This window comes from Syngnathus acus, chromosome 4 (assembly GCF_901709675.1).
Source record: "Syngnathus acus chromosome 4, fSynAcu1.2, whole genome shotgun sequence".
NCBI lineage: Eukaryota > Metazoa > Chordata > Actinopteri > Syngnathiformes > Syngnathidae > Syngnathus > Syngnathus acus.
The window spans coordinates 6,449,223-6,477,158 of NC_051090.1; the positions used below are offsets into that span (position 1 = coordinate 6,449,223).

The 27,936-nt window shown below is 41.2% G+C and overlaps 4 protein-coding genes across 5 annotated transcripts; 3 read left to right on the forward strand and 1 right to left on the reverse strand.

Annotated features, from left to right (window-relative positions):
• Window positions 1-913: 913 nt before the first annotated feature.
• Window positions 914-3,653, forward strand: LOC119122355 (muscle-specific beta 1 integrin binding protein). Of its 2 annotated transcripts, XM_037250748.1 has the most exons (8): window positions 914-1,074; window positions 1,762-1,852; window positions 2,205-2,253; window positions 2,408-2,582; window positions 2,874-2,945; window positions 3,037-3,143; window positions 3,223-3,308; window positions 3,429-3,653. In XM_037250748.1, exons 1-7 carry the CDS (start codon window positions 1,049-1,051, stop codon window positions 3,306-3,308), a joined length of 606 nt encoding a protein of 201 aa, XP_037106643.1. In that variant the 5' UTR covers window positions 914-1,048; the 3' UTR covers window positions 3,429-3,653. The 2 variants fall into 2 exon arrangements, with proteins under 2 accessions (XP_037106643.1, XP_037106646.1); XM_037250751.1 differs by lacking the exon at window positions 2,205-2,253 and having other exon boundaries at window positions 921-1,074.
• A 3,586-nt stretch (window positions 3,654-7,239) lies between these two features.
• On the forward strand, window positions 7,240-10,299 carry loxl5a (lysyl oxidase-like 5a). Its single transcript, XM_037250719.1, has 7 exons — window positions 7,240-8,085; window positions 8,340-8,448; window positions 9,375-9,512; window positions 9,583-9,739; window positions 9,820-9,915; window positions 9,980-10,095; window positions 10,180-10,299. Exons 1-7 carry the CDS (start codon window positions 7,341-7,343, stop codon window positions 10,184-10,186), a joined length of 1,368 nt encoding a protein of 455 aa, XP_037106614.1. The 5' UTR covers window positions 7,240-7,340; the 3' UTR covers window positions 10,187-10,299.
• Window positions 10,300-13,283: 2,984 nt separating this feature from the next.
• Window positions 13,284-17,702, forward strand: mydgf (myeloid-derived growth factor). The gene is made up of 6 exons (XM_037250757.1): window positions 13,284-13,552; window positions 14,360-14,410; window positions 14,640-14,701; window positions 15,195-15,276; window positions 16,604-16,679; window positions 17,086-17,702. The coding sequence occupies exons 1-6, from the start codon at window positions 13,391-13,393 to the stop codon at window positions 17,163-17,165; spliced, it is 513 nt and encodes a 170-aa protein (XP_037106652.1). The 5' UTR covers window positions 13,284-13,390; the 3' UTR covers window positions 17,166-17,702.
• Window positions 17,703-20,958: 3,256 nt separating this feature from the next.
• On the reverse strand, window positions 20,959-27,788 carry LOC119122320. Its single transcript, XM_037250691.1, has 3 exons — window positions 26,090-27,788; window positions 22,162-23,012; window positions 20,959-21,449 (listed from the first exon to the last, which is right to left on the reverse strand). Exons 1-2 carry the CDS (start codon window positions 27,068-27,070, stop codon window positions 22,185-22,187), a joined length of 1,809 nt encoding a protein of 602 aa, XP_037106586.1. The 5' UTR covers window positions 27,071-27,788; the 3' UTR covers window positions 20,959-21,449; window positions 22,162-22,184.
• Window positions 27,789-27,936: the final 148 nt, after the last annotated feature.

The following is a 27,936-nucleotide window of genomic DNA, read 5'->3' on the forward strand; positions in this document are numbered from 1 at the left end:
GAAATGTGTCAAATGTTATTCTTTGTCCTGTACTCCCTTTCTGTCAATTACATAAAATATTTCAGAATTACCTTGGATTACTGTAGCATTTCTAAAAAAATGTTTTAATTAAATGAATTTACTAGCTCATGTACTTAACAAGTAACATAACAAATTCATCTATCGAGCTACGTTATACTATCCTCATTAGAGTGAGCTGCCATTTTATTTGCTTAAGGACTTGGTTGGCTTAGTAATATTGACAAGGAAAAACAAACAAACAATTTTTACCTCATTTATCATCACCTGACTTTATAGCACATACTTCATAAAATGACAGTTCATTTTATTTCTTTGCTGTTACTATGACTAGAATATATGTAACATGTAAATATATAAAGACCTTTTTTTCTTAGTAATAAGATACTCAAGCTGATGTATAACTGGTCATGATAAAATAATTAAATTATTTTAATATAATTTGTAAGTGCTAATATTTTACTATATTTAATTTCAATTTAATCACAAAAAAATAATAAGTGACTCAAGTGTTTGACTGGGTCCAAAAAGTGATCTTTTAAAGCTAAATAAAGTGTAATACTTTACTGATAATTAATAATGAAATAATGAAAAAAATAAACATAACTTTTTGACTTATCTAGTTTTCTGCTGTTTCATCAGCGTCACTATAGGGACCCAATGGAGAGGAATATTACAGGACTGACCAAGAATGATGGATATAAACAGGTGCAAAGAAATATGGAAATACATGAGAATTCGCTGGTTTTGATTGGCTGTAGGTTCCGGCTCAGGGTCACCTGATTGGCCGAGGTGCGCTGACGTATCTCCACTAGGAAAATCAGGCGCAAGTTCATCGACGTCAGCTGTGACGTCACGCATATTCAAGAAGATATAAATTGAAGTGGCTCAGGCTCAACTTCAATGAAGTAGTAAGAGTAGAGATAGAACGTCAAACCCAAAGAAGGAAAAAAATATAATAGATATATATATAATATAACAAGACTTGATTTTCTTCATTTGAGAAGGACATCTGAGAAGAGACGAAAAGATGAACTACGTAATAGGAATTGGCGGGTAAGTCTTTGGAATTGTATTGCCAGCTTTATTTGTTAATTCGATCATGACGTATGTCTCGCTTACATTACCACAATATGACGTATATTTGATTCAAACTCTGCCCCGTTTAAATTCACGCCCAGCATCTATGGTTCATCACGTTGAAATGAGCGGGATGTTTCAAATGTTACCGCGAGATTTCACCCCAAAATAGAGGGAGATTCAAAACACTAACTTTGACTGAACGGCTCAGACCTATCGACATTTATCATTTGACATGGCGGAAACGTATATGTATTTACGTTTACTAAAAACATTTGTGCTTTGAATATATTTTAGCAGTCTTGCCTTGTCTAACAGTAGTTGTGGTCGTAGTCTTAGAACACGTGGCGCCATGTTTACATTTACAGCTCACTGTCATTGAAAAATTATTTTATCATAAGTAAATGTAGTACTGTAGTCTAAATGGAAACTACTACCCAAAAGTTTGGGGCCACTTCGAAATTTCCTTTTCATAGAAAAGCAGCTTCCCTCTCAAAGATGATGAAACATGCATTAAAGGAAAATGGACGTTTACTGCCCTTTACAGTTTTGGTCAAAGGTTGTTTGAATTTCTCTTCATTTTTTTAGATGACTCACAGGATGACATTTCAAATGTCCCGCTCAAGGTTTAGTCATGGTTATACATTTTCTTCTGTTTTGCAGAGTCACTAATGGTGGCAAGACCACCTTGACTGATAAGTTGATGAAGACGTTGCCTAACTGCTGTGTAGTGCATCAGGATGACTTTTTCAAGGTGAGTTTTAGGAAGCAGAAGTTTATTTAGTGTTGTCGTATGGTGTTTCCCAGTCATTTGTCATCGTCTCAATATATAGCGCAATCTATAATCTAATGCAAAAAAAAAAGTATTCGTTCACCTCACACCCACCTCATAGCCATGCCAACATCTGCTTATCTTTGTAAATGCTTCAGCCATACTTCTTCTATTGGTTGTACACGGAAACCCTCGGAACACTGTGCACGATTAATTTAATGGCCCAAAATATCTCCTTCATCTCTCTTGACAATACTTGCTGTTCCCAACCCTCTTCTCGTGTTTAGATGGCTGTGAAGTTGCAGCAATGTTTTATTGGTGACTGTTATTTCAGAAACCTGATCAGATAGAAGTCGGGGAGGACGGCTTTAGACAATGGGATGGTAAGACCTCACTGAAGACCGCCAGCCCCTCTTTTAAACCTCAAAAAGAGTCCCCTCATTTGGACATTGCCAAAATAATTACGTTTACTCCACAATTCTTGTTTTGTCTTTGCTAATGTACTGCCCTTTCTGTTTCTGTAATGTTGCTCCGCAGTGATCACAGCTTTGGACATGGATGCCATGACCAACACCGTCAAAGGCTGGATAGAAAATCCAGAGAAGTTTGCCCGTTCGCACGGTGTCCTGTTGTCGTCTTCCTCCGACGTTGCCAACCCAGATGAGCAGATCCACGTTCTGATTCTGGAGGGCTTCCTGCTCTACAATGACCCGTAAGTGCAGTCAAGATTTCTTATTTTTATATTTTTATCCTGATAAAAAATATTCAAATAGAAGTCTATTTACCCGAGTGGATGCCTGACCTTGGGGTTATTTAGGGATGTGGAGGCCATGACTGAAGTCATGTGACCTATCTATGCACATCGAGTGTACTATGTGAGCTCCTGCAGCGAGAGATAAGCAGTTAAAGAGAAAAGGGTATTCACTATGAAAGCAACGATAAGCAGTGCAGATGCATGCTCAGGTGCACGCATCTAATCGCCTTCTCACGTGTGCCCCTGCAGAAGGCTGCTGGATGTTTTTGACAAATGTTATTGCATCACCATTCCTTATGAAGAATGCAAGAAAAGGAGAAGGTAATTTGTTTTCCTGAAATTTCAACGACAATGCAATTCCTGCCCCTGTCCTGATAAATGTAGCATGTCAAACCAAATGTCTTGTTTTCAGTACAAGACAATACACGGTCCCAGATCCTCCTGGCCTGTTTGACGGCCACGTTTGGCCGATGTACATCAAGCACCGCAGGGAGATGGAAGACAGCGGCTTAGATATTGGTAAACTTAGCAAAATATAATCAAAAATCACCAGTATTTCAAGTTATATTTTTAACGGAAGGTTTTCTTTGTTTCACAGAGTATCTGGATGGCTTGAAAAGCAAAGAAGACCTCTACAACCAAGTGTATGAGGACATTCAGAACAACCTGCTTAATCGTTTATAGGTGAGAGCTCTGACTTCTAGGACTATCCTTTACGGTGGATGAAGAAGATTGCGGAAACAATTTAAAAGCTGTTTTTACATGACCAACTGTCTAACATTTTGTTTTTCTGTTTTCTTGCAGCATCAAGAAAGCGCACTTCAGTGCTGCACAAATACTTGTAAATAGCGCCAAGGATTTCTTTAATTATTTTTTTTTATACATAAATGTTTTAACTTATCATCATTTTTGTTTGCTTTTGTTTGGTCAAAGTCATTGTTGAACCGGTCTGTAATTTACACTGGACCCAAGCCAATCACATTCTTCTTCCATCAATAAAAATGTATTCACGTTGGCTATGAACATCAAGCATCTGAGTCATCTTTTTAGCTTCTACAGCATTAATAATCATAATCATTTTTTTTTTGCGTCAACAAATAATGCCTAAAATTGTCTTTTGTTTCATTTTCACTATAACTTTCAGACTGCCTCTACAAAAGTTTCTAATAATTTTCCTAATATGTCTCCATTAGAGGGTAAAACATTCCAGATTGATAGTGTACTTCCCGACCTCTGACCTAATGGCATTAAAACAATATACTTCACTGGGTCAGCATACAGTCATTTCATCTTCAGGAGAATTATTAAAAGGTGATTTTAACTGTCCTACTTCTCTCATGGCTTGCAGAATCAGTGCCATTTGTATATCCCGATTATAACTAGACCTTCATAGCACAGCTTGCAGAAATCAAGTTGTCACTGTTTTCCTTTCCAGCACATTGACTCCTAGTATGTTTTGAGAGCTTCACCTACTCACTTCATTGCCTTGGATAAGTCTTCTTAACACCCGCTTTTAAATACCACCATGTTTTACCTCGAGTGGAATGCCGGCATGAGTCACAACGAGATTTAGCATATTAGCAGCTGATTGCCAACACGTGAGGTTATAAGACACGTGTTGACATTGTTCATATTATAAAAATAGGCTACAATCACTTCATGTATCTTTTTTTTTTTTTCTACTCTAAGGTCAACACAGCCCCTCATACATGGTCTGTATTTTCATTATGAGTCATTGCAAGGTGGTAATTTAATTAGTGGACATCTATACATTTATTATGTTCTGAAATCCTGTTTCCATGTCAGTGTTAAAGTTGTGACTATGGCACAACTTCCCATCGCTAACGTCACCTTGTACGGAATCAATGCTGCAGTTCCCCTCAAATAGGTGTCATTTATCTGTTTATTGTCGTCACTCATTATTGAAACAGTATTCTTGACATCAGCTGCGGCTTTGCGCAATGTGACATATAAATGTCTTGTGGAAACGGGAGTGACAAGGGGATTGTTGTGACGACCTAACAGGTGGACGTGGTCGGAAAAGGCGCTGGCTTGGCTTCCCGGTGCTAAAAGTGACAGCAGTGTGAGTGAGTCAAACCTGCAGACGAGCACACGCTCACATTTAAAATCCCCTCATCAAGTACACGCAAACCATGTTAAAGAGTCATCAAGGTCGCAGTCTATGGTGTCAGTCATCTGCGTGTGCTCCTGTGAGTAGAATAGCTACTAAGACTAACGGGAGGAGAATGTGAGCACAATGGCTACATTATCCCAAGCTGCTTTACAGTGAAAACAAATTCTGTCTAGACTTTTTTTTTTCCCTGAACAGACTTTCCTTGATACACTAGTGAGTGGATGAAAGCACATTTATAAAGAGCCGCATTAATCTTTTAAACTGTGTTTACGATTCAAAGAATGGGCATTGGAAGCATTTTATTTTATTTTATTTATTTGTTGTGAAACTGGTGAAAAGAATCAACACAAGAAGTGTGGACACTGTATTTGAAACTAAAGAGCTGTTAAAACATGTTCGGAACAAGATTGTAGTCTGACCTTCGGAATGATTAGGAATTAATTTTGTTTCCATTTGGCCTTTTCAAAAGTATGACCTTTCAAACCCCAGAGTGAGCTTGAGGCTCACTCATTGACGGCATCACATTGCCCCGTCCGTGTGAGACGTGCCGGGAAACGTCACGTCAGCCAAGAGGTTATGAGAGCTAAGGGTGAGTACAATACGGGACTATGAGAAGCATTCCGACATAGCTGAGGAATCGTGCTCATGTGGTTCCAGACTGCCACAAGACCACTGTCAGTCTGGACCTTGTGATTCAATCCTGCTAGAGTACCTGCATTGCTCACACTTAGTGGATTTATATTTACAACTTGTTTAGAGGCTGTGAGTGCTTGACACCATGTGTTGCTATATTTAGACATGCTGTTGTAGTGCTGGTGGAAAAAAGGACCCTTGAGTTCTAGGCCTTTTTTGGCCTCTCAAAGTCACAAAGATTAATTAGTGAACGAGTTGGTCCAGGGTGTCCACAACTGCTCTACCTAACTCAACTGGAATAGGCTCCAATTTACCTTCCACCTTAATTATATTATTCTAATGATAGATAAGTAATGAATTGATGACCACTCCTAACTACTAATCATATCAGAATATACGACAAAGTGGCCAGAACAATGCAGTGAATAACAAACTAAATAAACACTAAATTAATGAAATGCTGAATTAATTAAATGAATTCATGTTAAATTGCTAAATTTAGTAATCTCTTCGAAAACGCCAAGCAACAGCGAGAGAGGTAAAAACAATTATTGATACAGTCTTGTATTGTCTATCAATTTGAATGCTGTTGTTAATTTTACTGGGCGTCTACTGCCACCATGTGGTGGAAACACTCCATTGCAGCTCGAGCTATTTGCGATCAGTCAGCCAAGATTTTTGGATGTCTCTAAAAAAACATCTTAACAGTATTTGGAGATGTATCAAGACCTTTTCACTTGTGTGCAATTTTCTAACTATTGTATTATTCATGAAGATTCACACATTGAGGAGGTTTATAAAATATGAAAACTAGAACCAACTACTTAAGACTGGTCCGACAGATTCGGATTTTAATATTTCTTCCTCTGGGCCCATGTTTGTCTATTTTTCTTGGCTTTGCTCTGACCGATCTTCTCCATGACAGTCTTGGCCTCCCTACTTCCCCTCTTGATTCTGTTCCAGTGCCTGCCTGCTTCTTCTGATCAGGGGTTGTCCGAGTTTGAATGAATGCCTTGTTTGAGAAACCCCTTTGACGCCATCCTCCCCACCACCAAAACAAACACACTTTCACACACGCACACACATGAAAGACACACTGGAGTGGACTTAATAGTGAATGATAAACAAATAAGAATGCAGGAACTGATAAAAAAGAGCCACCGCTTTACAGTTTTTTCTCTCCACCATCCAGCTCTTCTATATATAGTAACTCCACAAGGGGGCGCAAATGCACCATACAAACGCTAATGAGTGACGCATTGACCGACAGCAAACTATTAAACCACACTTAGCAAGTTCCCCTTTGCGGCCACCTGCCAAAAAACAACACTGCTTGTGATGTTGCCCTTTTCTTATTGCCCCGCACTTTCTCTTCATCACATCCAAAACATGTACAGGATGTGTCAGCATCCTTTTTCTCTTCATTTGTTTGTTTTGGCGACGCTACATATCGAATCCATAAAAGATTTGGTTATTGTAAATAATACAATTAAACATATTAGCAAAATACACCAAAAATATTTAAAATTAGGTGAGTGGTTACATGACTATGAATACATTAATTATAAATAACATGTAAATTGATTATTGTTAAGATAAACTATTTGGCTTTGACGTTTAATTATTTAAAAAATATATATTTTAAACCTTTTCCATTAACCAGGCTCATTTGTTACTTTTAAAAATGGGGCCCTTCATTGAGCAAAAAAAGTTTGCCCACCCCCTGTTCTAAATCACTGACCCTCCTTAGCGGAGGTCTGCGCTTGTTGACTGTGTGCTGTCAAGTGACTCATAATAGTCTCAAGACAAACATTTGCCCAAAATGTGTCACGGACCTGTGACAGAATGGCTTGTGTGTTTATAACAGGAGCCTATTGGAGCCCATTCCCATTTACAGGTTTGTGCAGCACTGTACTGGACCTCATCGAAGTCAATAGAAGAAGTTTGAGATGAAGAAATTTGCCTTTCTGCTCCTTTGCCTCCTGGATGTTGCGGTGCGCCTGAGTAACGCGCAGCATCGTCATCCTTCGCGTGCACGACTCAACCCGTGGAAGCACAGGTTCGAGTGGGAGAACAACGGCAGGGTCTACAGCTTGCTGAGCACGGGGACACAGTACCGGGCGCCTGCGCAATCCAGGGGCCGAACCCAGGTCCTGTTGACCACCATGAACCGAGGTCAACTCCCGCCTCCGTCGAGAAGAACATCCGGAGATCTGGGTCAGGTGAACGCTGCCGATGCAGATCAGAATTTAATCCCAAGGGACCAAGCGTGGTCACCCGGCAGCACAGTGGCCTTTACCAATCAGGAGTTCTCCGGTGGAGGACCAAGCTCCTCTTCCGGTGCAACCACGCAGCCGTCTTTGGATCTTACGCACAGACCTCAACCCTCAAACCCGACACCTCGCCCACCAATGACCAATAATCATGAAAGAGCTCAAAACACACAGCAGAGAGCAGAACCAGAAGCCACTGAAGCACCGGTGATACTGTCCAGAAACGTGGTCGAGGTACATTACACTCAACAGAGGACTGATCCGATCCGCACCAACACGACGGAGCCAAGGCGGGATCCAAACGGCAGCCAGCATAGGAACTCCGTTTTCTACAACGTTTACCCTCCGGACCAAAGGAACAGGGTCCCTGCACGACCGCTTCAACCAGGACCGGGCCACAGTACCAACTTCTTCCATAACGGTACGACGTACACTATAAAGTCTTTTGAGCACAATAATTCATGGGACAATTTATTCTTCAGTGAATGAACATGCATGTTTCTGAATGTCAGAAGAAGCAGAAGTACCCGGAGAACATGCAGGAAAGAATTAATAAAGATCGATATCAAATCACCACAAATAAATTCCTACGGGCTCTTTGGACATTAACAGACTTGATTAATTAAGTAGAGATTCTAGTGTACTTCACATGAGTATTGTATTTTTCTTCCACAGGTCTCCCAGACTTGATTCCTGACCCGTACTACATCCAAGCTGCGTCATACATCCAGCGAGTGCAGATGTTTGCACTCCACTGTGCCGCTGAGGAGAACTGCCTATCCAGGTACACTATATTTATATTATATATTATAATTTGTCAGATGAGAGGACCACTATGCAAATCACACATTACATTATCCAAAGAACATAGCAGTTATATAAAGTCTACACACCCCTGTTCAAATACCATATTTCTTTGTTAAAAAAAAAACGAGGCCAAAATAAATAATTTCAAAAAGACTGCAAGCATTAATATGACCTATAACTTCAGCAATGAATCTTTGAAAATATTTTAAGAATAAAAAATTGTGAGCGTGTTGTTGCATAAGTGTGCACACCCACTTAACTGGGATGTGGCTGTTTTCCAAATTCACCAATCACATTCCAAATAAAAGGCAGCCTAAAAGATTTGTGCTAACCCTGACTGCTATTTGGAACAGTTCATAAGTCCCTCCACCAAGATCTCAGGTCCATCTGGGAGAAGAAAAAAAAAACAGCCACAGACTAGATGCTGCTTCCACAACACTTTTGGTGTTGACCATTTCTGTGTTTGCACCAAAACACAACTTTTGGGATTATGGTTAAAAAGTCCAACTTTGGTTTCATTGAGCCATAACAAAATCCTCAAACACATGTAAAAAAAATATGTTATGTTCTGATGAAACCAAGGATGAACCGCATCACAGTCAGTGATGTGAGCACTTCTGGCACTTTACCACCTTGCATCATTTCATCCAACTTAATGCTGCTGATGCGTATGAAAGGGAGGAAACATGGTCTCCCCTTTGAGTTGCGCAACATTAGGATGTGTGCTGGCCTGTTGCCCACTTGGCGGCTGAGTGGCACACCAGCTGGCACACGTCAAACATTTCCTTGCCAAGTAAAACAAAGGAGATGAATGCAGCACGCAAAACCGCCAAAGCATAAAATATTATGCATTGCATCATATTTGAAATGAAGTCGTATTTACTGACATTTTACGACATACAGGTCTGCGTACCATCCGAGTGTGAGAGACCTAGATTACAGGGTTCTTCTCAGATTCCCCCAGCGTGTGAAGAACCAAGGAACAGTGGACTTCCTCCCAAAGAAACCCAGACACCAGTGGGAATGGCACAGCTGTCATCGGTAACTTCACTGCTCATTTAATTCATTCCCATATTGTGCTGTGTATGTTTATTCTGTCTTCCTGTTGCAGGCACTACCATAGCATGGAGGCCTTTAGTAACTATGACCTGCTGGATACCTCCAATGGACGCAAAGTGGCCGAGGGCCACAAAGCTAGTTTCTGCTTGGAGGACACGTCATGTGAACGTGGTGTGCGGAGACGATTTGCCTGCACGGCTCACACACAGGTCCGCATGAAAAGGAATTAGAAGCATGTCATAATCAATCATGGATGAAACTAATCTGTATTTCTTTTAACTAACATCAGGGGCTTAGTCCTGGTTGCTATGACACCTATCACGCCAACATCGACTGCCAATGGATTGATATCACCGATGTTCCACCTGGAAACTATACGCTCCAGGTAACGCAAATGCAAAACGACCCATGAAATTTCTTATGGTCAGTGTTTCTACATTTTTCATCAGGTGACCGTGAACCCCTATAAACTCGTCGAGGAGTCGGATTTCTCCAACAACGTGGCAAAGTGTGACATCCGCTACACGGGAAGCTACGTGCAAGCGACAAACTGCAGGATCGCAAAGTGAGTTGCCTTTTGTTTACTTGAGCAAAAATATTTCGGAGATTCCAACATGAACTATTAAAAGACGAATTTCTTGTTTAACAGGAGCTGACCTGAGTGACAACACAATGGCACGTCCTTCTGCTGAAGTCGTTCTTTAAAAATGTTGCAGTGAAATTTTAAATTATTTGTTTTTTTCTGAGGATGTTTTCTATGGTGTACGAAAAAAAATCGAAAAAAAAAAATATTGGATGTATTAAGATGTGCCTTTTTTTTTTTACCCTGACGTGTGTATTTATAAAAGTGCTTTTTAATGTATGAACTGTTCCTATGTATTGAATAAAGAATTTAACAGTGTGCCATTCTGCTATCCTCTTCCTTTTAACAAGTCCCAGCATAGCATATTTAAAATTCACCACAGATTGCGTAATCCCTAATTAAATGCCCATTTCATTGTTCACCTTTCAGCAATAATTTTCCACGCATGATAGATAACTTGTACCAATTTTTCCAATTGAGTATCTGATCATTTGAAAAACCACATAATGTGATTTTTTTCTTTAGTTTTTATTCACCCACATAATGTAATTTTTTTTCTTTTGTTTTTATTCGCTAATTTAGCAGGTTTTCCTATATTGCTTTGATTTACTCATGTTGTCAGTCCTGATTATTCGGCCAGAATTCTGCTTGCAGAAAAGCTGTGTGCCACCATACAATGATTACGGCAAAATAGTAAAAATTCTGTCATTACCCAAATACTTCTGGGCCTGAATGGACCCCGATTGAACTCCTTGTGGAAGGGTGAATCGGAAAAGACTGGGACACAGCCTCCTCCTCCTCTTTTTCCCCTCAAGCGACTATTTGCTGAGGGCAGGTCATCGTGTTGGGCCTGCGGGGCGTACGAGACGAACAGAGCTGCCCGTCAGCATTCTTCACCACCCCATATGGCAAGAGGGAGAGACATTTCACAGACAGAGCCGCAAGCCAAGAAGGAAGGCAGAATTGAAACATGTACGTCAGCACACTGTTCTTATCTTGACGTGTGCGAGAGGCTCGCAGTCAACAAGTGTCAGAGCCAACGGTGACGCAACAATCTTGGAAATCCTCACTGTACCTGAGGAGGGAAATTTGCTTGCAAAAGTAGATGCAGATGAAGTTAATGCAAAATGGGATGAATGAGATGTTGTTAAAGTTAATGCTGATAGCCGAAACCAGAAAATCATTGCTAAAGTCAAAATGAACTCTTTACAGATGATAAAAATTGAAATGTGTGTGTTTGGAGGCGGATATTAATATCAACTTGTACATGCGCCAATAAACATTCATTTGAATTAACATGCAATGAAAACGGTTAATGGAATGGTTTTCTTGTCGTTCATGATTTGTTATTTAACAACTCACCACGATGAAAAAAATCTTCATCTTCCGCACAAAAAAAAGGGAAAAATTGCACACAAAAAAAAAAATCGGGGGAAAAAGAAAAAATGCAAATATATTTAAATTCAAAATTACGGATGCCAAATTGCGAATACAGCCCTATACAAGGTGAGTAGGCCTAATTTTTTTTTTGGGGGGAGGCATTTGGAAGGATATGCAGAACAAACCTCAATGATATTAAAATTACAAGTGAGTTGATTTGTGTGAAAAAAATTTACAAAATTAATTCTTGCAATGTTGGTTCAGCAGTTTTGTGCCGCTCTTGAATGATAATTTCTATACATGATTAGCTGGCAACCAGTCCAGGGAGATGACCCCAGTGAGAATAAGCGATATAGTCTTTAGAAGATGGATGGTTGGTCAGTCACGACTGTAAATTAAAAGTTTCCTTTCCCTGGTGCTGTTTACAACTATTTAAGTAGCTGAATGTGCTGACACATAACCACACAGACATGCTGACATTTGGTTCACATCCCCAAGTGTGTGCTCAAAGTCTGGGAAATGAGCGTCATTAGTGAAAGGCTCTATTGCTCCGTCTGAAAGAACTGCATGTATTTGCCCGAGCCAAATGGTTTGTTTGCAGTCGTGAGAAGAAGCTAGTGTGCAGCGAATGAACAAATATATTTCCCTGCCTACGACATCCTGCGAGAGGAAACCGTTCGCATGGACCACTTATTCATGTCAGTGGCCTGACATGTTGTTCCCTGTTTAAAATAGAACCTGTGCCCACTGACCTTGGTGTTTTCTCCAAAAAGCCTCTGTGTGAAAAACATAGCACAAAAAATGATTTAAGGCAACATACCAGAGCGCCGTTTCATTTTTAGCACATCTAACCTAAAAAAAATCTGATTTTGTCGATTATAGCTAGCGATAGATAGATAGATAGATAGATAGATAGATAGATAGATAGATAGATAGATAGATAGATAGATAGATAGATAGATAGATAGATAGATAGATAGATAGATTTGCAAACTGTTGCTTTTCATTTTTTATTTTATGAATTTATAAGTGGAGGTCTCTGCCCAATGACTGCTTTTATTGTCATATTTTGGTCCATGAGGTGTGATGGACAGAGAGGCGCCAGGTGAGCATTTGAGGAGGCCACTTTCTGTACAGACATTTTTTTTTTCCTGCTGCATTTCACATCTTTCACACATGGCTGGCAGACCATGTTGAGGTTAGTCGATTCGGGCCAAACATATGTTCATCTGTCACACTTTGCTGGGAGATGCTTTATGGCTCTAAAGACATATGTGTAAAAATACACACACTTGCTGAGATGCCCTAACGGTGACAGGACAGCGTTTATTTTTGTCTCTTGTTTTGCTTTCCTGTGGAAACATGTGAGTGCAGTATTAGTACAGCAAACAATGTTACATATAAGTTGGCATAACTTAGTCTTGTTTGGAGACAAATGTTATTCACAGACAGAGTCAGCATGTCTGGCTCACAGTTCTGAGGTTTGCGGTTCACAATTTGGCTCCAGACTATGTTGAGTTTGCATGTTCTCCCTGTGCTTCCTACAGGTACTATAGCGTCTACCGACATTTTAAAGACATCATTTTGCAACTGTATAGGCTTCATGTTTTCTCATTAAAATACCAAAATTGAAAATTTTCTTCACTTGTAAAAAAAAAAAAAAAAGCAAGGCCATCAAACATTTGGGTTCCCAGGCCCGCGATAAAAAAAAAAAAAAAAGGTTTTGACATCCCTGACAAAGGAACTGAAAAAAGACAAATGCAGTTCATATTTCTAATCGATAGGTGGCGACAATGCACAGCAAAAGACTTCCGAGAAACAGAAGAAGAAGCCACTCATAACATGGACTAACTAGTTTCTCCATCAACACCGTCACTGTCTAAATATACGCTTAAGGATGGCAACGACAAAGAAGTTTCGGGTTACTCACTTGACTGCTTTTCTTCTGTTCATGGTGCTCCTGTCACGTCATCTGGTTCAGGCTTCCAACGAACAAACGAAAACGGTGGACTTTGACGTGAGACCGGGAGGGACGTTGTACACCTTCACCGAGTCCATTGTATGTATGTTTAAGACCGACTTCATTGCAAAGCGTCCATTTGCTTGAAAAATTATCTTGCTGTAATGTTTCTTATTAAAATGTCCTTTGAAACGATGCCAATTTCCTTGAGTTGTTGCCGCCACACGACAACAGCTACTGTGCACAAGGCATTTATTAGACGTCGTGCAGTTTTCATGATTGGTTTGCTTAACATAAGGGAAGTGTTGCATTCCAGAAAGCACGGACGTTTATGTCAATATGCACACATCATGGCTAGTTTTCAGCATGATACTTTAATGTATTTTCTGAAGCTAAATAACGCGCCCATCAAGCGTTTCAGGCATGTTTTTTGTCTTTCAACTGGAATGTTTTAAAGTCGGCGTTTATAAACTTCGATTTTTCTTTTTCTACATGAACGCGGTATCAGACGATTGTGTCGCATTTTGATGACGTCATAGCTTGTGAACGACGGACACGTTGCTGGCTGCCATTGGCTGAGGAATAGGAATCAATATGCGCTTTATAATTTTTTTTCCACAAAACAGTTTGAAGAAAACAAAATAATCAGTGTATTTTTGTCCCTCGGTGCATAAAAACTACCGTTAAATAATGGCACAAAACGATTGAACAAGAAACCAAAATTAAGTGCAAGTATTAATTTTCGCCACTCTTTAACCAAAATCAAATCGAGGTGCTATTTTTGTCATGTTTATCATTTGATATTTTCCCCAAAAATATATGAGGCCTACTCACGTTGTAGTACTGAGCATAAGTGCACCTAAAAATGTAGCTGAATGCATGTTAATATTCGTTTGTGTTTTTCAGGGGGGGTACGAATGCTCGTTCTCTTCCAGTGCACAAGGAGGAACCAATGAGGTTAGTGTCACAACACTTTTTCTGCAAAATAAATTACCAAGACAGGCCTGCGGTTTGTATCTTGCTGTCATAATGTGGAATGTTATCTGTGACAGCAGGGGTGGCACCTGCATTGCAACATGCACAACATTGCAAATGTAGTACCACATGTGTCCAAGTGAGGGCGCGTTCATTGTGGTCAATTCCAGACAACAGACTGATTTTCTATAATGTTATGCTCTGTTTCTAGAACTGGCTCATGAGTGTGGGCCTTAGTGAAGACAAAAAGCTTTTTTCCTGCTCAGTGTGGAGGTGAGATCAACACTCACACATATGCACTTGACGCACTCGACGCACTGCATTAGGAATTTAGCACAAGTTGTAATTGGAAAAATGAAGAAACAAGCAACAGTAGCATACAGTGCTTGTCCTCTAGGTGGTAGTAATGTCCTATGTCCTTACACTTCCATACAAACTCACTGGTAAAAATGTTACCTCCTCCAAGGTCAATAGCGAGCACCAAAGTTGTAGGTCGCATGCTATGTCCTGGTTAATAGAGGCAGGAAACCCTCAGAAATTAAAATGTAAGTCTGTTTGATGTAGGCCTTAGAGACATGTCATTCAAGTCCTCAAAGTAGTGCGCTCCATTTTGCCATCAAGATACCATTAATCACGAAACAATTCCACATGGGCAACTAAATAATGATCAATTAATCGATTACAATATCCATCCCTAGTTAAAGGATGACTGTATGCAAATTAATTAATATGCATGACAACTAATCAGTTTGTTTTCTCCACAAAGGCCCACAGGGAAATCATACTTGTTTTTCACCACATTCAAAATGGAGTTGAAGAGTACCAAACTTGAATATGCAAATGCATTGGTAAGTATAAAGAAACCATTTTGTGGCATCAATATTGGCTCTTTAAAGGTGAAGTCAACCCCAAAAATTCCTTTGCGCTGATATCCATCTCACGACGCTGCCATTTTGCCACTTGCTGTCGATTAAAATGGACATCACAATTGCTAGGTGTCAGGTCACAACCAATCATGACTCAGCGCAAGAAAAATTGGTGAGGTTGACTTCACCTTTAACTCCACAAACATAAATCCTCTGAAATGATATGCCAAAGTGCACCACCACCTGGCGAATGTTATAGTTACATTCTGAAGTTTGCGCTTCCTCAGCGTTTCTCCTGACACCGAGTGATCAGTTGGCACTGCGCTGGTGTTGGACAGCAAAAAGCTGACACCAGTTCAGCGCCATCGCAAAAGACACAAGCCCCGGTGACAGTTTCGACTTGCTATTATGTTCTCCGTATGCACCCCCAGCATTGTGCTGATCAAAGTGCTTCCCCACACTCTGAGGAGGTTTGGAAAGTACAGCGTCGGCATAAACGTCACATAATCAAAGCAAAGCGTCACAGAGGACAAACCTTTTTTCTTTTATATTACTCGGTGTAGTTCGTAAATAAGGATGCCTCCGGCTTGGCAGTACAACAAGGCTCAGGCTGTTTTTGCTTTTCATACGGCTCACAATTTCTGGAAAGAAAGTATACTTCAATGCTAAGTTGATTGACACTGCCTTCCAATTTTTTTTATTTTAACACAGCAAGATATTTTCATTAATGTGGACTGTACAAAAAAAAAGTTAAATGATATGCAGGTAAACAGATTACGTTTGTAACCTGAGATTCACTATTTGTAAGCCACCATGTTTTATTTTGTAATTAATTTCCGAGGCGCGATAAGACGAAGCCACCAATTACTTGGCCTTACATTGCTGAGGCGAATTGAATGACGCACATTATCACCACCATCTTTTTGCTTTCCCTTTGATTTATTGTTTCATTTTGTGACTTATCTTTCACCACTTGTCTCCATGGAAACCTGTTTTATCTCCCTCGGTTGTAGCTACCATACAGCCCAAACAAAAAATTGAAATCAGGCTGAGGGGAAATGAGGGGGGAAAAAAGGTTGAAACTTCATTTGGGTTTCATGGAGGGAAAGATTTGGACCGGCTTCCTGAGTGATTGTTGTGGCCACGCCTCCTTGCACCAATAAGGACATTCTCTTGGCAGTCCCTCCACCTGCTTCAAACACAAACAAAGAAATAATCTTACCAAATGAGTACACAGCATTCCCTTGACCTTGTTGTTTAACCTTCTTCCCATTCTTTCAATCGTATTCGTGTGTTTTTGTATTTCCAGTCGCAGGTGGCAGTCGCAGCAGGACAGAGTGACACAAATCTAAATCCAGAGGAATTCACCGTTCAAGAGTCTGCAAGTGAGCTTTTATCATCTCCCAGTGCTTGTTGTGTCTAGGTCACCTCTACCTCTCATGTGGCCAGACTACATTCATATTCATTTCATTTTTGGATTATGTGCTGTCCATAATGTCAGGTAATTAAAAAAAAATCGGATCTGTTTCGGGATGGCCACTTCCTGCAAATATTTAAATACGTGAGTGTCTGCGTGTTAGCTGTGGCCGACAGCAGCCTGTGTGTAAGTCTGATCATTGAGCCCCGCCCCCTCCCATGTGAGGTCATCACAGTAAATATGATTTGAAAAACCCGTAAAAAAGGATCGTTTCAAATTCTGTGATCGATGAACTGCAATATAAGGACACTGACTTGCTAAGAACATCTGACCCACTTTTCTATTTCTAATCTCCTGTCCCTTGTGACTCCCAGTTACCCACACAGAAGGAAAGTTCAAGTCCCAACTGTCCAAGGTGATGGCGATCGGATACACGAGACACACAGAGCTGTGAGAACTCGGTGCTCGGACGTCACTCTCTGCGTCGAGGATGACGACAACTACATAACATCTGATGATAAATAAAACCAACAAGATCCTTTTTAGTTTTTACACGACTATTTTTCTTCTCTCTTCTTTTTAAATATTTTTGGGTGCTGTTTGTCCTGAAGCAAGACGCCATCATGTTCTCTAATCTGATGCTTCTTTTACCCCCAAAGGCAACATTTCCATAAATCCTCATCCCTCGCTTGTTTGGTGAATACAAATTAAAAGGAAAAAAAACACAGTTGTGATGGGTGTATACCTTGTTTACTTTCAGTGTCCTCTCTCGCTGTAGCGGCCGCCCGTGTAGGTTGAGGAAACTATTTTGGTTGGGACTTTTGTTTTTGCCATCGGTCAAGCGTTCCTCGGTGGTCCCAACACGTCTAGGTGATAGCTGGGGAAACAGAAATAAGATGTTGAGTCTGTATTTTTATTTTTTTTAAAATAAAGGGGCTTTTTTTCTACACTTGTAATTTCTGATCCAATAAATTTGAGCTGACACTGAAAATTCCCGGGTTTTTTTCAAGTTGGTAAACCTTGCACATTCATTAGTTGAAGTGACATATGACAATGTTTTTCCTTCACTGTGCATGCACAAAATAAATGAACAAATTATTGTGATAATGGCTATTGTTGCACGCTCTCATGTGCAAAAATATAATATTTTTATGTTTACCCTTTGTTGTCTGCCGTTTGAGCCCACAGATGGGGGGGGGACATCATCTTGATTTGTTTTGACGTTTGACAACTGTTTTTGATGTACCTTCTTTGAAAAGTAAGCTTTTTGATCCATTTCTCAGTCAACGCATGAAAAATATTCACAATTTTCATGACTAGATCAGTGATTCTCAATCGTTTTAGTGCACAGTAGTCGAGTGCAGCGTTTCTTAACCTCTATTGAGCCAAGGAGCATTTTAACCAAAACAAAACAGCTTATTCAACTAAACAAGGCCGTATTTGAAAATTAACTAAACATGCAAGTGAATTCAGATGAGTTCATTACACTGTTGTATATTTTGTGAAATCTTTTGGTATGCCATCAGATTTTCCCAATGTAAAATAAGTGCCTCAGCTCATTAAACGCTATAAACACACTGGTTGAATTATTGTGAATTCAATTTTTCATGTAAATTATGCCTGCGAGTGAAGCACTGTCAAATCTTTTTGTCATGCCCAAGATAACCTCATTTTACACACAAATAATCTTAATTTAATCTCTACTCTGATGCAACAACGCGGAACGCTTGCTCAGCAAACACGACTCCATTAAAATAAATGTTTCTAAAACGCATTTTGCTCCATTAGCATGTATCGTCCCGGGATACATGAGATAAAGAGCTTTCATTGTTGCCTCTTCATTTCATGCGGGAACGGCTTTGCAGGGGGATGGACTAAATCCTGCAGTACACGTGGGAATTTATACGACTCTGTAGTCTCATGCATTCTATAGAAACGTCAGGAGGGATTAATTCATTTGATGTTAAGCCTACAGCAAGCAACTCATCCCGATTGAAACCGAAAGATGTTTCAATACATGTAATAAATATCACATTGACCCACAATACTTGACCAGTTGATGTTGACTACAGTCGTGACACCCACGAGGCATCCTCGATGTAATAAAAGCATGAAAGCCTTTCGAGCGTTCCGTATCTCGGTATCACTTCACTCGTGTCCTTTTTATGATACTCCAGGCGGCCTTTATGTTGACATCGCCACTCTTTTGCACTTCTAACACCCCCCTGCTCCATGAACAGAATATAAAAATCCCTTTTTTTTGTTCTAAATACACTCCATGCTGGCAAGAGGCAAGGCAGATTGTGATGGCGTGCTATAAAAGTCCACTCATGATGTTGCTGCTGGGCAGGCACGACTTTGTTTGCCAGCTGGTTCGCCGCTCTGCTCTTGCTTCCTCCAAAATATCTCGGCAGCCATCTGATAAAGGCTGTCATGAGATGTTGTAAATGCTTTCATGTTCCACTTTTGATGGGCTCAACTTGACTTTGGAGTTAAGAGTCAAAGGTCAAAGCGGCGGATTGGCTGCAGTAAAAAAAGCTCGCGTCTACTCATTTGCCTCAAACTGTGCAGCGTTCCAAATTAAATGTCCCCCCAAAGTGGTACAATGTAGAGGGCAACTAAAATAAATGTGCTGTTGACATTCTAATGAAATTGCTTGGCATTAACATGCAACAAAGGATTTTTCTTTATAGTACCTGAGCACATAAACAGCGAATAGGTATGTTTTCCTGAATATGCGGAGAAACATTTTTACTGTGCTTAAAACCTCGTATTCAATTTCCCAACCAAAAAACTTGAATATGAATAGTATACATACTTAAAGCAATCGGAAAGTTAAATATGAATTATTAACGTAATGATCAATGTAGTACCTACAAACTGCAGATAGGTGACAGTATTACGCCTCCTTGTTCGCTAATCTGTGCATGTTTATAATCATTAATTAGAGATTAATTAGAACATTTTCTTTGGAATTTATGACGTGTTTGTATTCCTTCCAGTTATAATGTATGATTATCCTCATTTAATATTCTCATTGTATTTCTTTTTTTCCGTTAAAGTGCAGCCCGAATACTTCAATCCTGCACTTGTGTGGGTTTTCACTTACATTATAAATTTACATATGCTCGCTTTATTCATGACGCTAAACTATCCATAGGTATGAATGCGAGTCCTGGTGCTGAATATTCCCTCGTTTTTTTTTTACGAATAATATTTTAAAAATCCTTTCTAGTTTGGATGAATCCCACAGCAGATGATAACCATTCATAATAGATAATTTCCATAGACTTAAACTATGAATCTACCAAATGTTGTTTTATTTATACTATTGTTATTTTCCTTTTTACTTCAAACTCTAAATCCCAGATGGTGTTTTGTCATTGGCAAACCCACTATCTTCTTCAGCATGACCAAACAGGCTTAAGTGATGCTAAAGTCACCAAGCAATCTTATCTTTTTTCTTTTTTTTTAAGAACCTGCTCAAAATAAACCACACAAACACCTCGCGTTTGAATGACCTCAATGAATAAAACATGGCGTTGCTGTGCTGTAATGAACAAGAACTGCATTCCAGTCTCCTCTAACACACACCTGCCCACTACTCCACCCCCCACCCCCCTTTTCTACTTTGCATCTCCCGATATTTAGAAGGGAACAGATGGAGATTGTGGCCCGGGTCAGTCAAACCATAGGCAGCAAAGGCAATAGGATTTTTCTAACACCAGGGGTCTTTGAAGGACTCAACCAATGGCCAGATGCCCCCTGTCGAGGGTACGTTGACCCTGTCAGCTCAGAGCCGTTACACTCCGCTCTAGTCTTATCAGGCCCAGATACGATTTATCACCCCCCCTTGCTACATGTACTTTTGTGCTCCACTGAGCCAAAGTAGTCTGAGCTGCAATTAGTTCCCATTATATCCCAAGGCCGGGTGGCATTTATGCAACCCCCCAAGGTCGTAATGCGCTCAGGAGTTGTTGCTTGTCATTTTTGCAATTACGGCACTCCTTTAAATTCTCTAATTGGACCCTTTTCTGGTCTCCTTTAAGAGTTGCTGGTGTAAAGAATGGGGACAAACAGAAGCTGATTTAAATAAGTGTTTCTACTCAGATGCACAAAATACTGGGAGGAGTAGATGTAAATAGAGGAATTTAGCATATTTATTTATGTATTATAATGTATTTATTATTCATAATTAATTTATTTTTTGTGATTTATTTATTATTTAGGATTTATTTATTTATTTATTATTCAAATTACAGAATTAGTAATTTTCTTTGGTTGTCTTTTCCACTGACACTTCCAATTCCATCGCTTCAATTTGTTGCGCTTGTGCCGTTCTCCAAAATGTTCCATTCTGAAACCACGAGTGAGATCTAAAGCATGCAATCAGCTTTTAAATACAGTGGTCTCCACCACTTTTGCACATTTCAAGCGTCACACGACAAGCAAAAGAGACTGCAATCTGTTAGAGTGAAGATGCAATTTAGAAGCTACACTTTGGGATCATCAAGCCCAAAAAGTGCAATCTGTGGGTGCACAGTGAGCATCTGCACAGGGGCTCTTGTTACCAGAACATTAACGCAGACAGATGTTCGGATGGCCTGTGTGTGTTGAGTCTAAGGACCAAGGAGATTTGTAGACAAGCTGTTCTTTCCTTACTCACCCCACATTGACGTCCTGTCACCTTGGAAACCTGCTCCGACTCAACTCATTATGGCCCGGCCTTCAAACTCTCCTGTTGAGTAGAAATGATTGAGAAATTATTGCCTTGGCCTTTTCACATCGTGACTATTGCAATTTCTTTTCACTTTTCTTCACAAAAAAAAAGATAAATCACTAGACTGTCTCAAATGCTTGTTAAGGTGCCATAACATCTGCTGTCTGCTAATTTTCATTCAAATAAACTACGGAGATTCATAATTACTATGTATGTATTAGCTTAAGCTTGAGGACTTTTGGTTAAAAAAAAGAAATTATCATTAGGTTGAACATAACAGAAACTAAAAATCATTTGTGTCAGCAAAATGCATCAGGGGGTTTATTTGACTTTGGAGTGACCAAGCATGTAGGACACGTTAAAGGCAGTATGATTAGATTCTCCCAAAAATTAAAATAACATTCTTACAGATGAAAGGTGCATGTGGTGCTTCTCACCCAAGGTCATACATGGTGATATTTCCGCCGTAGAGACAGAAAATAACATGAAAACGTCGCAGAGATATCGATGCTTTCAAGTTAGCTAGTGGCAACGTAAGATGGCCGCCGGCTTTCTTTCATTTCAATGGGAAAATTGATTTGAGATACGAGCTATTTGAGTTATGAGTGTAGTTGTGCAATAAATCAAGCTCATAAATTAAGATAGTGTTTAAGACGTGTGATTTGAAAACACAACTTTTGTGAAGAAGTTTCTGAGAAAAGTGCTACATAAATAAAATTGAATGACATACTTGGCCTTGGAGGGGCCGCAGTCTCACACGGTGGTTGAAAGCAGTCTTCTTTTCTCAGGGTACGGAGGAGCTTTGCGGGGATCCTGCGTCATCTTGGCGGGGTCTGAGAGTCTGTTGTGAGGGTAAGGCGGAGGTTTGCGACCTCTGCGGCCTTGCCCAGATGGCGGCGGTTTGGCGGCCCCCGCGAGAGGCGGCCCCGCCGATGACGCTCGCCTTTCTCGGTCAGCGTGGGTCGGCGTCTCGGAGTCTGCGGGCGGGCAGCTGGCGGACGGGTGTCGAGAAGTCGCAGACAGACAGAAGCGCACGGTCGCCGGGTGGTCGTTCCGCGGCGGCTCGATAATGACAGATGGGCCGAGCACGGCGGTCGGAAGATATTTTGGGGACACCGGGGAGATGGGGCTGATCATGACAGACGACGAGCCTCCCGGGGAGGATGGAGGAGATTTCGGAAGGTTGACTGTCAGCGGAGAGAGTCCGGGGGTGGGTGGTCGGACGGAGAGACTTCTTTGAGGCGACAACGTGGGCTGCGGCTGAACGGAAGAATCCGAATTATTGACCGTTAGCAACCCTCCGCGTCGCGGAGAATTTCCAAATCGAAGCGCTCTGGTCAACTCTGTGCTCAGTTGGCATGGCAACTCAACTGGAGGTGATCTCCTCCCACTTGGATGGTCTCTTTTCAGGGTGTAGGTGGTTCCTCGGTGATCTCTTGACACCGAGGGCCTCGGATGGGCTCTTATCACCGTCACTTCGTTGGAGCCAGAAGAGGAACAGCTCTCGCCTTCTGCTGCTTGGTGCTGCTCGTCTTCATCCAGGTCGATGCAGGAGGTCAGATAGTCGATCTGATGCACCACCTGAACAACAACACACAGGGTTGAGTGAAGAAAATATATTCAATAACAAACTTTTTTCTTAAGTTGGTCAACATTTAATTTCCTAAACAGATAAAGCCGCAGAACATTCAATTGTAGGAAGTTTGACATTTATAAAGGGGAAAGTCAATGTGCAATTATGAAAATCAATGGTGCTGTTTTTTTTCCCCTTGCAAGTACAGAATAACACTGCATTTTTTCTTTTACCGTCATGTTAAGTTAATTTGATTACATTCTAATCTAATTTGAATTGGAGTGAGTTTCTCCTGCATAGACATGCAGTAAATTACTGTACCACAGCAAATAACCCAATTTAATAAATCCAAAGAGTGGCATGAGATTTTTTATTTTTAATGTAAAATATGTGCTTTGCCGCAATAAAGGTTGGGAGGCACTGATGTGAAATGCAAGAATTGACAGGAAGTAAGATAACGATTGCAAACAGGACCATGTATATTTATTTATACGCAGCAGTCATGGATCTGGTGTTTTTGTTTGGCACACACACACAACACAACACACACACACGCGTAAAATTACGACAGTTGCAATGATGGGAGAAAATTACTCCAGGGAAAATATTTGACCTCTCCCTCCACCTGTGCATGGATAAATCCTGAGCTGAAACAGAATTATTTCTTTTTTTTTATGATTACAATTTTTTTTTATACGTTCCAAAAACCTCTCCTTGCTGATGTCAAAGGATGACCTGTTTTCCAACCCCCCCCTCATCTAGCTTTGTGGCGGAGGCGTTTGATTTTTCTTTGAAGTGCAGAGTGCATGTTTGTGTGGATGTGACGCAGGGCTAGCAGCTTGTTAGAATGTCAGGAATCACCAGAGATAAAAGAGTGCAGGACGCTGATTGAGTGCTGTTGTTGTTGTTGCTGCTCCTCCCAAGTGTGTTGATTATAAACAATCATTGTTGTGGTGGCGAGGAACTGCATAGCACATCCTAACATTTTGGATTTGATTTGCAAAAGCGGCGATTAATGATGCGCTTTGAATGATTCCTGACGTGGACGGTTAATATTGCAGGAAATTTGTTAGTTATGTACTAGAATCAATTTTTGACACATTATGGAAAACTGAAGTTATGTATGAGAATTAATTATTGACACATTATGGAATTGCGTGTTGCTCTCCATTAAGTGTGAAATTAAACCAAAAAAAATCACGTCCACTTTTCATGAAAATTAAAATATGTAAAAATGGGGACAGCACTTCCTACGCATGTACTGAACAGAAAAAAATCGTATCTGAAAAAAATAAAGCCGGAATTAAGTTCTACAATTTGATTTCGATTTGAATCCGATTTAATTATTCAACCTTGGCGACAGAGTGTACCGTAAAAATGAAGTGCTGTCCCGATGAGTGAAAATACAATTACTTAGAATAGCTAGCTTAAAAGTAGCAAATTTAGTTTAAGATACAGAATGCTAATTTGCGACAACTCTGGAGTCTGTCAGTCGACATGACTGTTATGCTAATGATCAGACAGTAACCCGGTAAACGTCGTAGCGAAACATCGTCTTTCTACTTTTGCTCGACTGTTTGTAACAGCTGTCAACTGGGTTTAACTTAAAAGCAACAATTCTACCAGTAATTGGTTCTTAAATCAAACAGAATGCAACAGAATGATATAACAGGCCTTTGAAATACAATACTTTGATGTATTGTCTCATTTACGAAAATTGGGGATTTTTTTTTTTGTTGTTTTCCATAAATGTCGCCAACCTGCTCAGTGATGTTTCAACACAAGCGTTTCCCTGCGACCCCGGATGACAAGGTTAATGCCTGAGCTTTATCACTGACCGGGTGGTTGCGGATGAAATGCGGATAATGTGAAACGTGAGGTGGGCACGAGAATAAATGGATAGTGAAAAGCGGTCCGACTGAGCTTTGAACAACATCTGTCCAGGAGGAAGAAGAGTTTGGAGGATAAGAGATGATGATGATGGGGCACAGGAGGAAGACAGAGAAGCAGGTGGACGTTTCGCTTACTGTCACAACGCATCATTTCGGGAAGCCCGTGAACATGTATGGCAAATGAGGCGTGACTCTCATCTCATTCAAAAAAAAAAATAATAAAAATTAGGTATGACTTGAGAGCAAACACTGCACACGGACACGAAAAATGGGAGTGTGAGCAAGAGTGGGGATAATTTGCAGAATATGTTGGATGCACCCAACCCAAATGCTGACTCCCTCATGCATATTTAATTCTGCTGAAGGCGTACAGTTTGAGTATGCAAAGTCATAAAAAAGATTTCTAAAGACAGGAATGTTACAGACTGGGGTTCTCGGGGGGGCCCCATGAGAGACGGCCAGAGAAATTGATACTAGAGGTCCCGTAAGGATCCACATTAGGACCCTTACTTCTTTCACAAAGGCTACATATTTGCCCACAAGTGGTACCGTCTAGTTCCGTAATGAGCAACCTAACAAAAACGCTTTCTCTACTACACCTGAGCAGCTTTAAGTTGCAATAACACAATTCACCACTAGATGGCTTAGCAGCACTTCCACCTATTCATCTCTATCTCTAAAGGAAATTCTTTCTAGATGGATAGGAACTATCCAGCATTTTAGTTATGGTTTTAGTGTGAATAAGAAGCTATTTAAATTTAAGGTGACAATCAAGACAAACATTTGACAAACATCTTAAAACAATAAAATTGAATGTAAAGAAATAAACAGTAAATAAATGGGAAATCAACTCCTTTGTAACTGATTTATCAACTCCCAGACAGGAGTTTAAGTGGATTCCAGGCTATGGATGAAACTCTAAAACATTCATCCATTCATCTTCTCTACCACTTATTGAGGTTTCGGGTGAGTGGTCACAAAGGAGCTCTGAGGGCAACTAAAACAACAATGTGGGCCTGCGACATAAAGAAGTTTGACACCTCTGATATCAAGTCTGCAATGAATCCGACGTACGTTCATGCCATGTGGGAGGGAAAAAAAACAGGAGAAGAAGAACCTGCCAACTCCACACAGGTATACCTGAGAGGCAAACCCCGAAGCACTTGCGCAGAATGAAAACAAAATCTCTTTACCTCTTTCATTTCCTCCTGAACATCCCTCAGTGCAGTCAGAACATGCTCCAGGTTATCCACCACCCGCTTGAGCTGGTTCCGAACCATTTTTCTATTGCAGTCCATCCCCCTCCTGGGTGGTTCCTCCTCACTCTTTGGTTTGTGCCGGACCCACCTGGTCTGGCTGGTGGCCAATCCCGGAATGCGTTTGCCGCGTTTACCTGGACCTCTCAGAGTGGTGGTAAAGCCCAAACCTTTGTAAGGAGCATCATTGGAAAAGATGACTCCATTGGAGCCTTCCACAGGTGTTTCTCGAAGCATACTGAGGTCTCTTTGGCTCTGACAGTTCCTCCTGATGTAGCTGAAACTAGATCTGAAACCACGCTGTCCATCTTTTGATGATCCCTGAGGGTTTGAACTGAGCCAGACGGATGACTGCAGGTCTCTCTGATGAATAACGTGGCTGGTGTAGTCCCAAACGTCCTCCCGACTCTCTTCCAAGCAGACGCCAACCTTAGAGTCTGAACCTTCGATTAGAAGAGCTGGAGTAGGAACCGGGGGGGTTCCCTCGCGAGGCCCGTATTTAGCGACCGGGGAGCCGGACATGGGAGTGTCGCCGAGGCTCGGTTGGCTAATGGGATCTAGTTCCACGTCTGAGGACTGTTTGGACTTTGCAGGACTGCCGTCCTTCTGTTTGCCCAAGATATGGTGGCCCCTCAACACCACCGGCAGCATCCTGGCCATTCCCACGCCATTGCAACGCAGCTCGCTCTTCTTCGCCTTGTTCTTGCCCGGGATGGAGAAGATTCCGATCCCTTTGGTTCTCTCCAGAGGGGTCAGGTTGTCATGGAGCTCAGGGTTGGATTTGTAGGGCCCGTTGAGCCCCAGGTCAGGACTTTGCTGGGACTTGAGACTGTTGCGCAGCCACGGGATGAAGTGAGGAGCATGAGGCTTGAAGGCTCTATGCTCCTTGGCCGCCGGAGCCCTGCTGTCAGAGAACATGCTGATGGATGATGTCCACGAGAAACACAGGGAAGACGGACTCCTGAGACGGCGAGAGCTTCCTTCTTTTTTGCCATAAATCTCCTCCCACTTTTGCCATCAACTTCGGCAGTATCTCCTCAATCTGTCACCGCTTCCTGCTCCTGCCCTTTTTTTTTCCTCTTCAACTTTTATCCAATTTTCTCCTACTTGCAACTCATTCTCAAATCATCCGAGCCTCGTTTTGTGGTTTTGATCTCATCAACCTGCCTCCTCCTTTCTACCTTCTCTCCCTCACTCGTGTCTCTGGAGCCTCTCAAGCCGGCTTTTGAACCTGCGTCTCCTCTTCCAGCCCTCCAGCGACTCACTGGCTCACAGCAGCAGAGGCTTCTCGTCTCTACAGCTCTCTCGCTCGCTCTCTCTTCCCAGCACCCCCCCCCCCCCTTTTTGCTCTGCAGCGCACTGCACTGCCTCCAATTCCCACTCTTTCTTCCTCCCACTCCCTCTCACAATTCTAACTCACTGCCCTCATCTCCACTGTCAGTCCTTTATCCTGTCATCGCAACTGTCCCGTTCGTCTCCCCTTTTCCCTCAGCTTTTCGTAAGCCGGCCGCCGCCAACCACCCTCCGGCTTCCAGGAGAGAGAGAGCAGCTGAACTCCAATCAAGATGCCAGTGTTATTAATCCCTGGTTAGCCGGTATGTGTGCCCACGTGACTCCCCCTGCCTGCATCCTCATCTGATTACTCCTTACCCCCGGCTCAGCCCTTCCACAATTAAATGCTGCTTTGGCTAAGAGGAGGTTTTAGGGGAGGGATGCGAGAGGTGGAAAAAGGGCAAATAATTGTAAGCTACAACATCAGGCATCAGCAGTTTGACAGAAACTAT

Excerpts from the sequence above, each read along its gene's own strand:
- LOC119122355 (XM_037250748.1), top strand. The coding sequence starts at position 1,049 with ATGAACTACGTAATAGGAATTGGCGG. Across the intron at positions 1,075-1,761 it reads TACGTAATAGGAATTGGCGG|AGTCACTAATGGTGGCAAGA; the intron begins GTAAGTCTTTGG and ends TCTGTTTTGCAG. Across the intron at positions 2,946-3,036 it reads GAATGCAAGAAAAGGAGAAG|TACAAGACAATACACGGTCC; the intron begins GTAATTTGTTTT and ends TCTTGTTTTCAG.
- loxl5a (XM_037250719.1), top strand. The coding sequence starts at position 7,341 with ATGAAGAAATTTGCCTTTCTGCTCCTTTGCCTCCTGGATGTTGCGGTG. Across the intron at positions 9,740-9,819 it reads CCTGCACGGCTCACACACAG|GGGCTTAGTCCTGGTTGCTA; the intron begins GTCCGCATGAAA and ends AACTAACATCAG. Across the intron at positions 9,916-9,979 it reads CTGGAAACTATACGCTCCAG|GTGACCGTGAACCCCTATAA; the intron begins GTAACGCAAATG and ends ATTTTTCATCAG.
- mydgf (XM_037250757.1), top strand. The coding sequence starts at position 13,391 with ATGGCAACGACAAAGAAGTTTCGGGTTACTCACTTGACTGCTTTTCTT. Across the intron at positions 13,553-14,359 it reads ACACCTTCACCGAGTCCATT|GGGGGGTACGAATGCTCGTT; the intron begins GTATGTATGTTT and ends TGTGTTTTTCAG. Across the intron at positions 14,702-15,194 it reads TTTTCCTGCTCAGTGTGGAG|GCCCACAGGGAAATCATACT; the intron begins GTGAGATCAACA and ends TTCTCCACAAAG.
- LOC119122320 (XM_037250691.1), bottom strand. The coding sequence starts at position 27,070 with ATGTTCTCTGACAGCAGGGCTCCGGCGGCCAAGGAGCATAGAGCCTTC. Across the intron at positions 23,013-26,089 it reads TTCAGGAGGAAATGAAAGAG|GTGGTGCATCAGATCGACTA; the intron begins GTAAAGAGATTT and ends GTTGTTGTTCAG.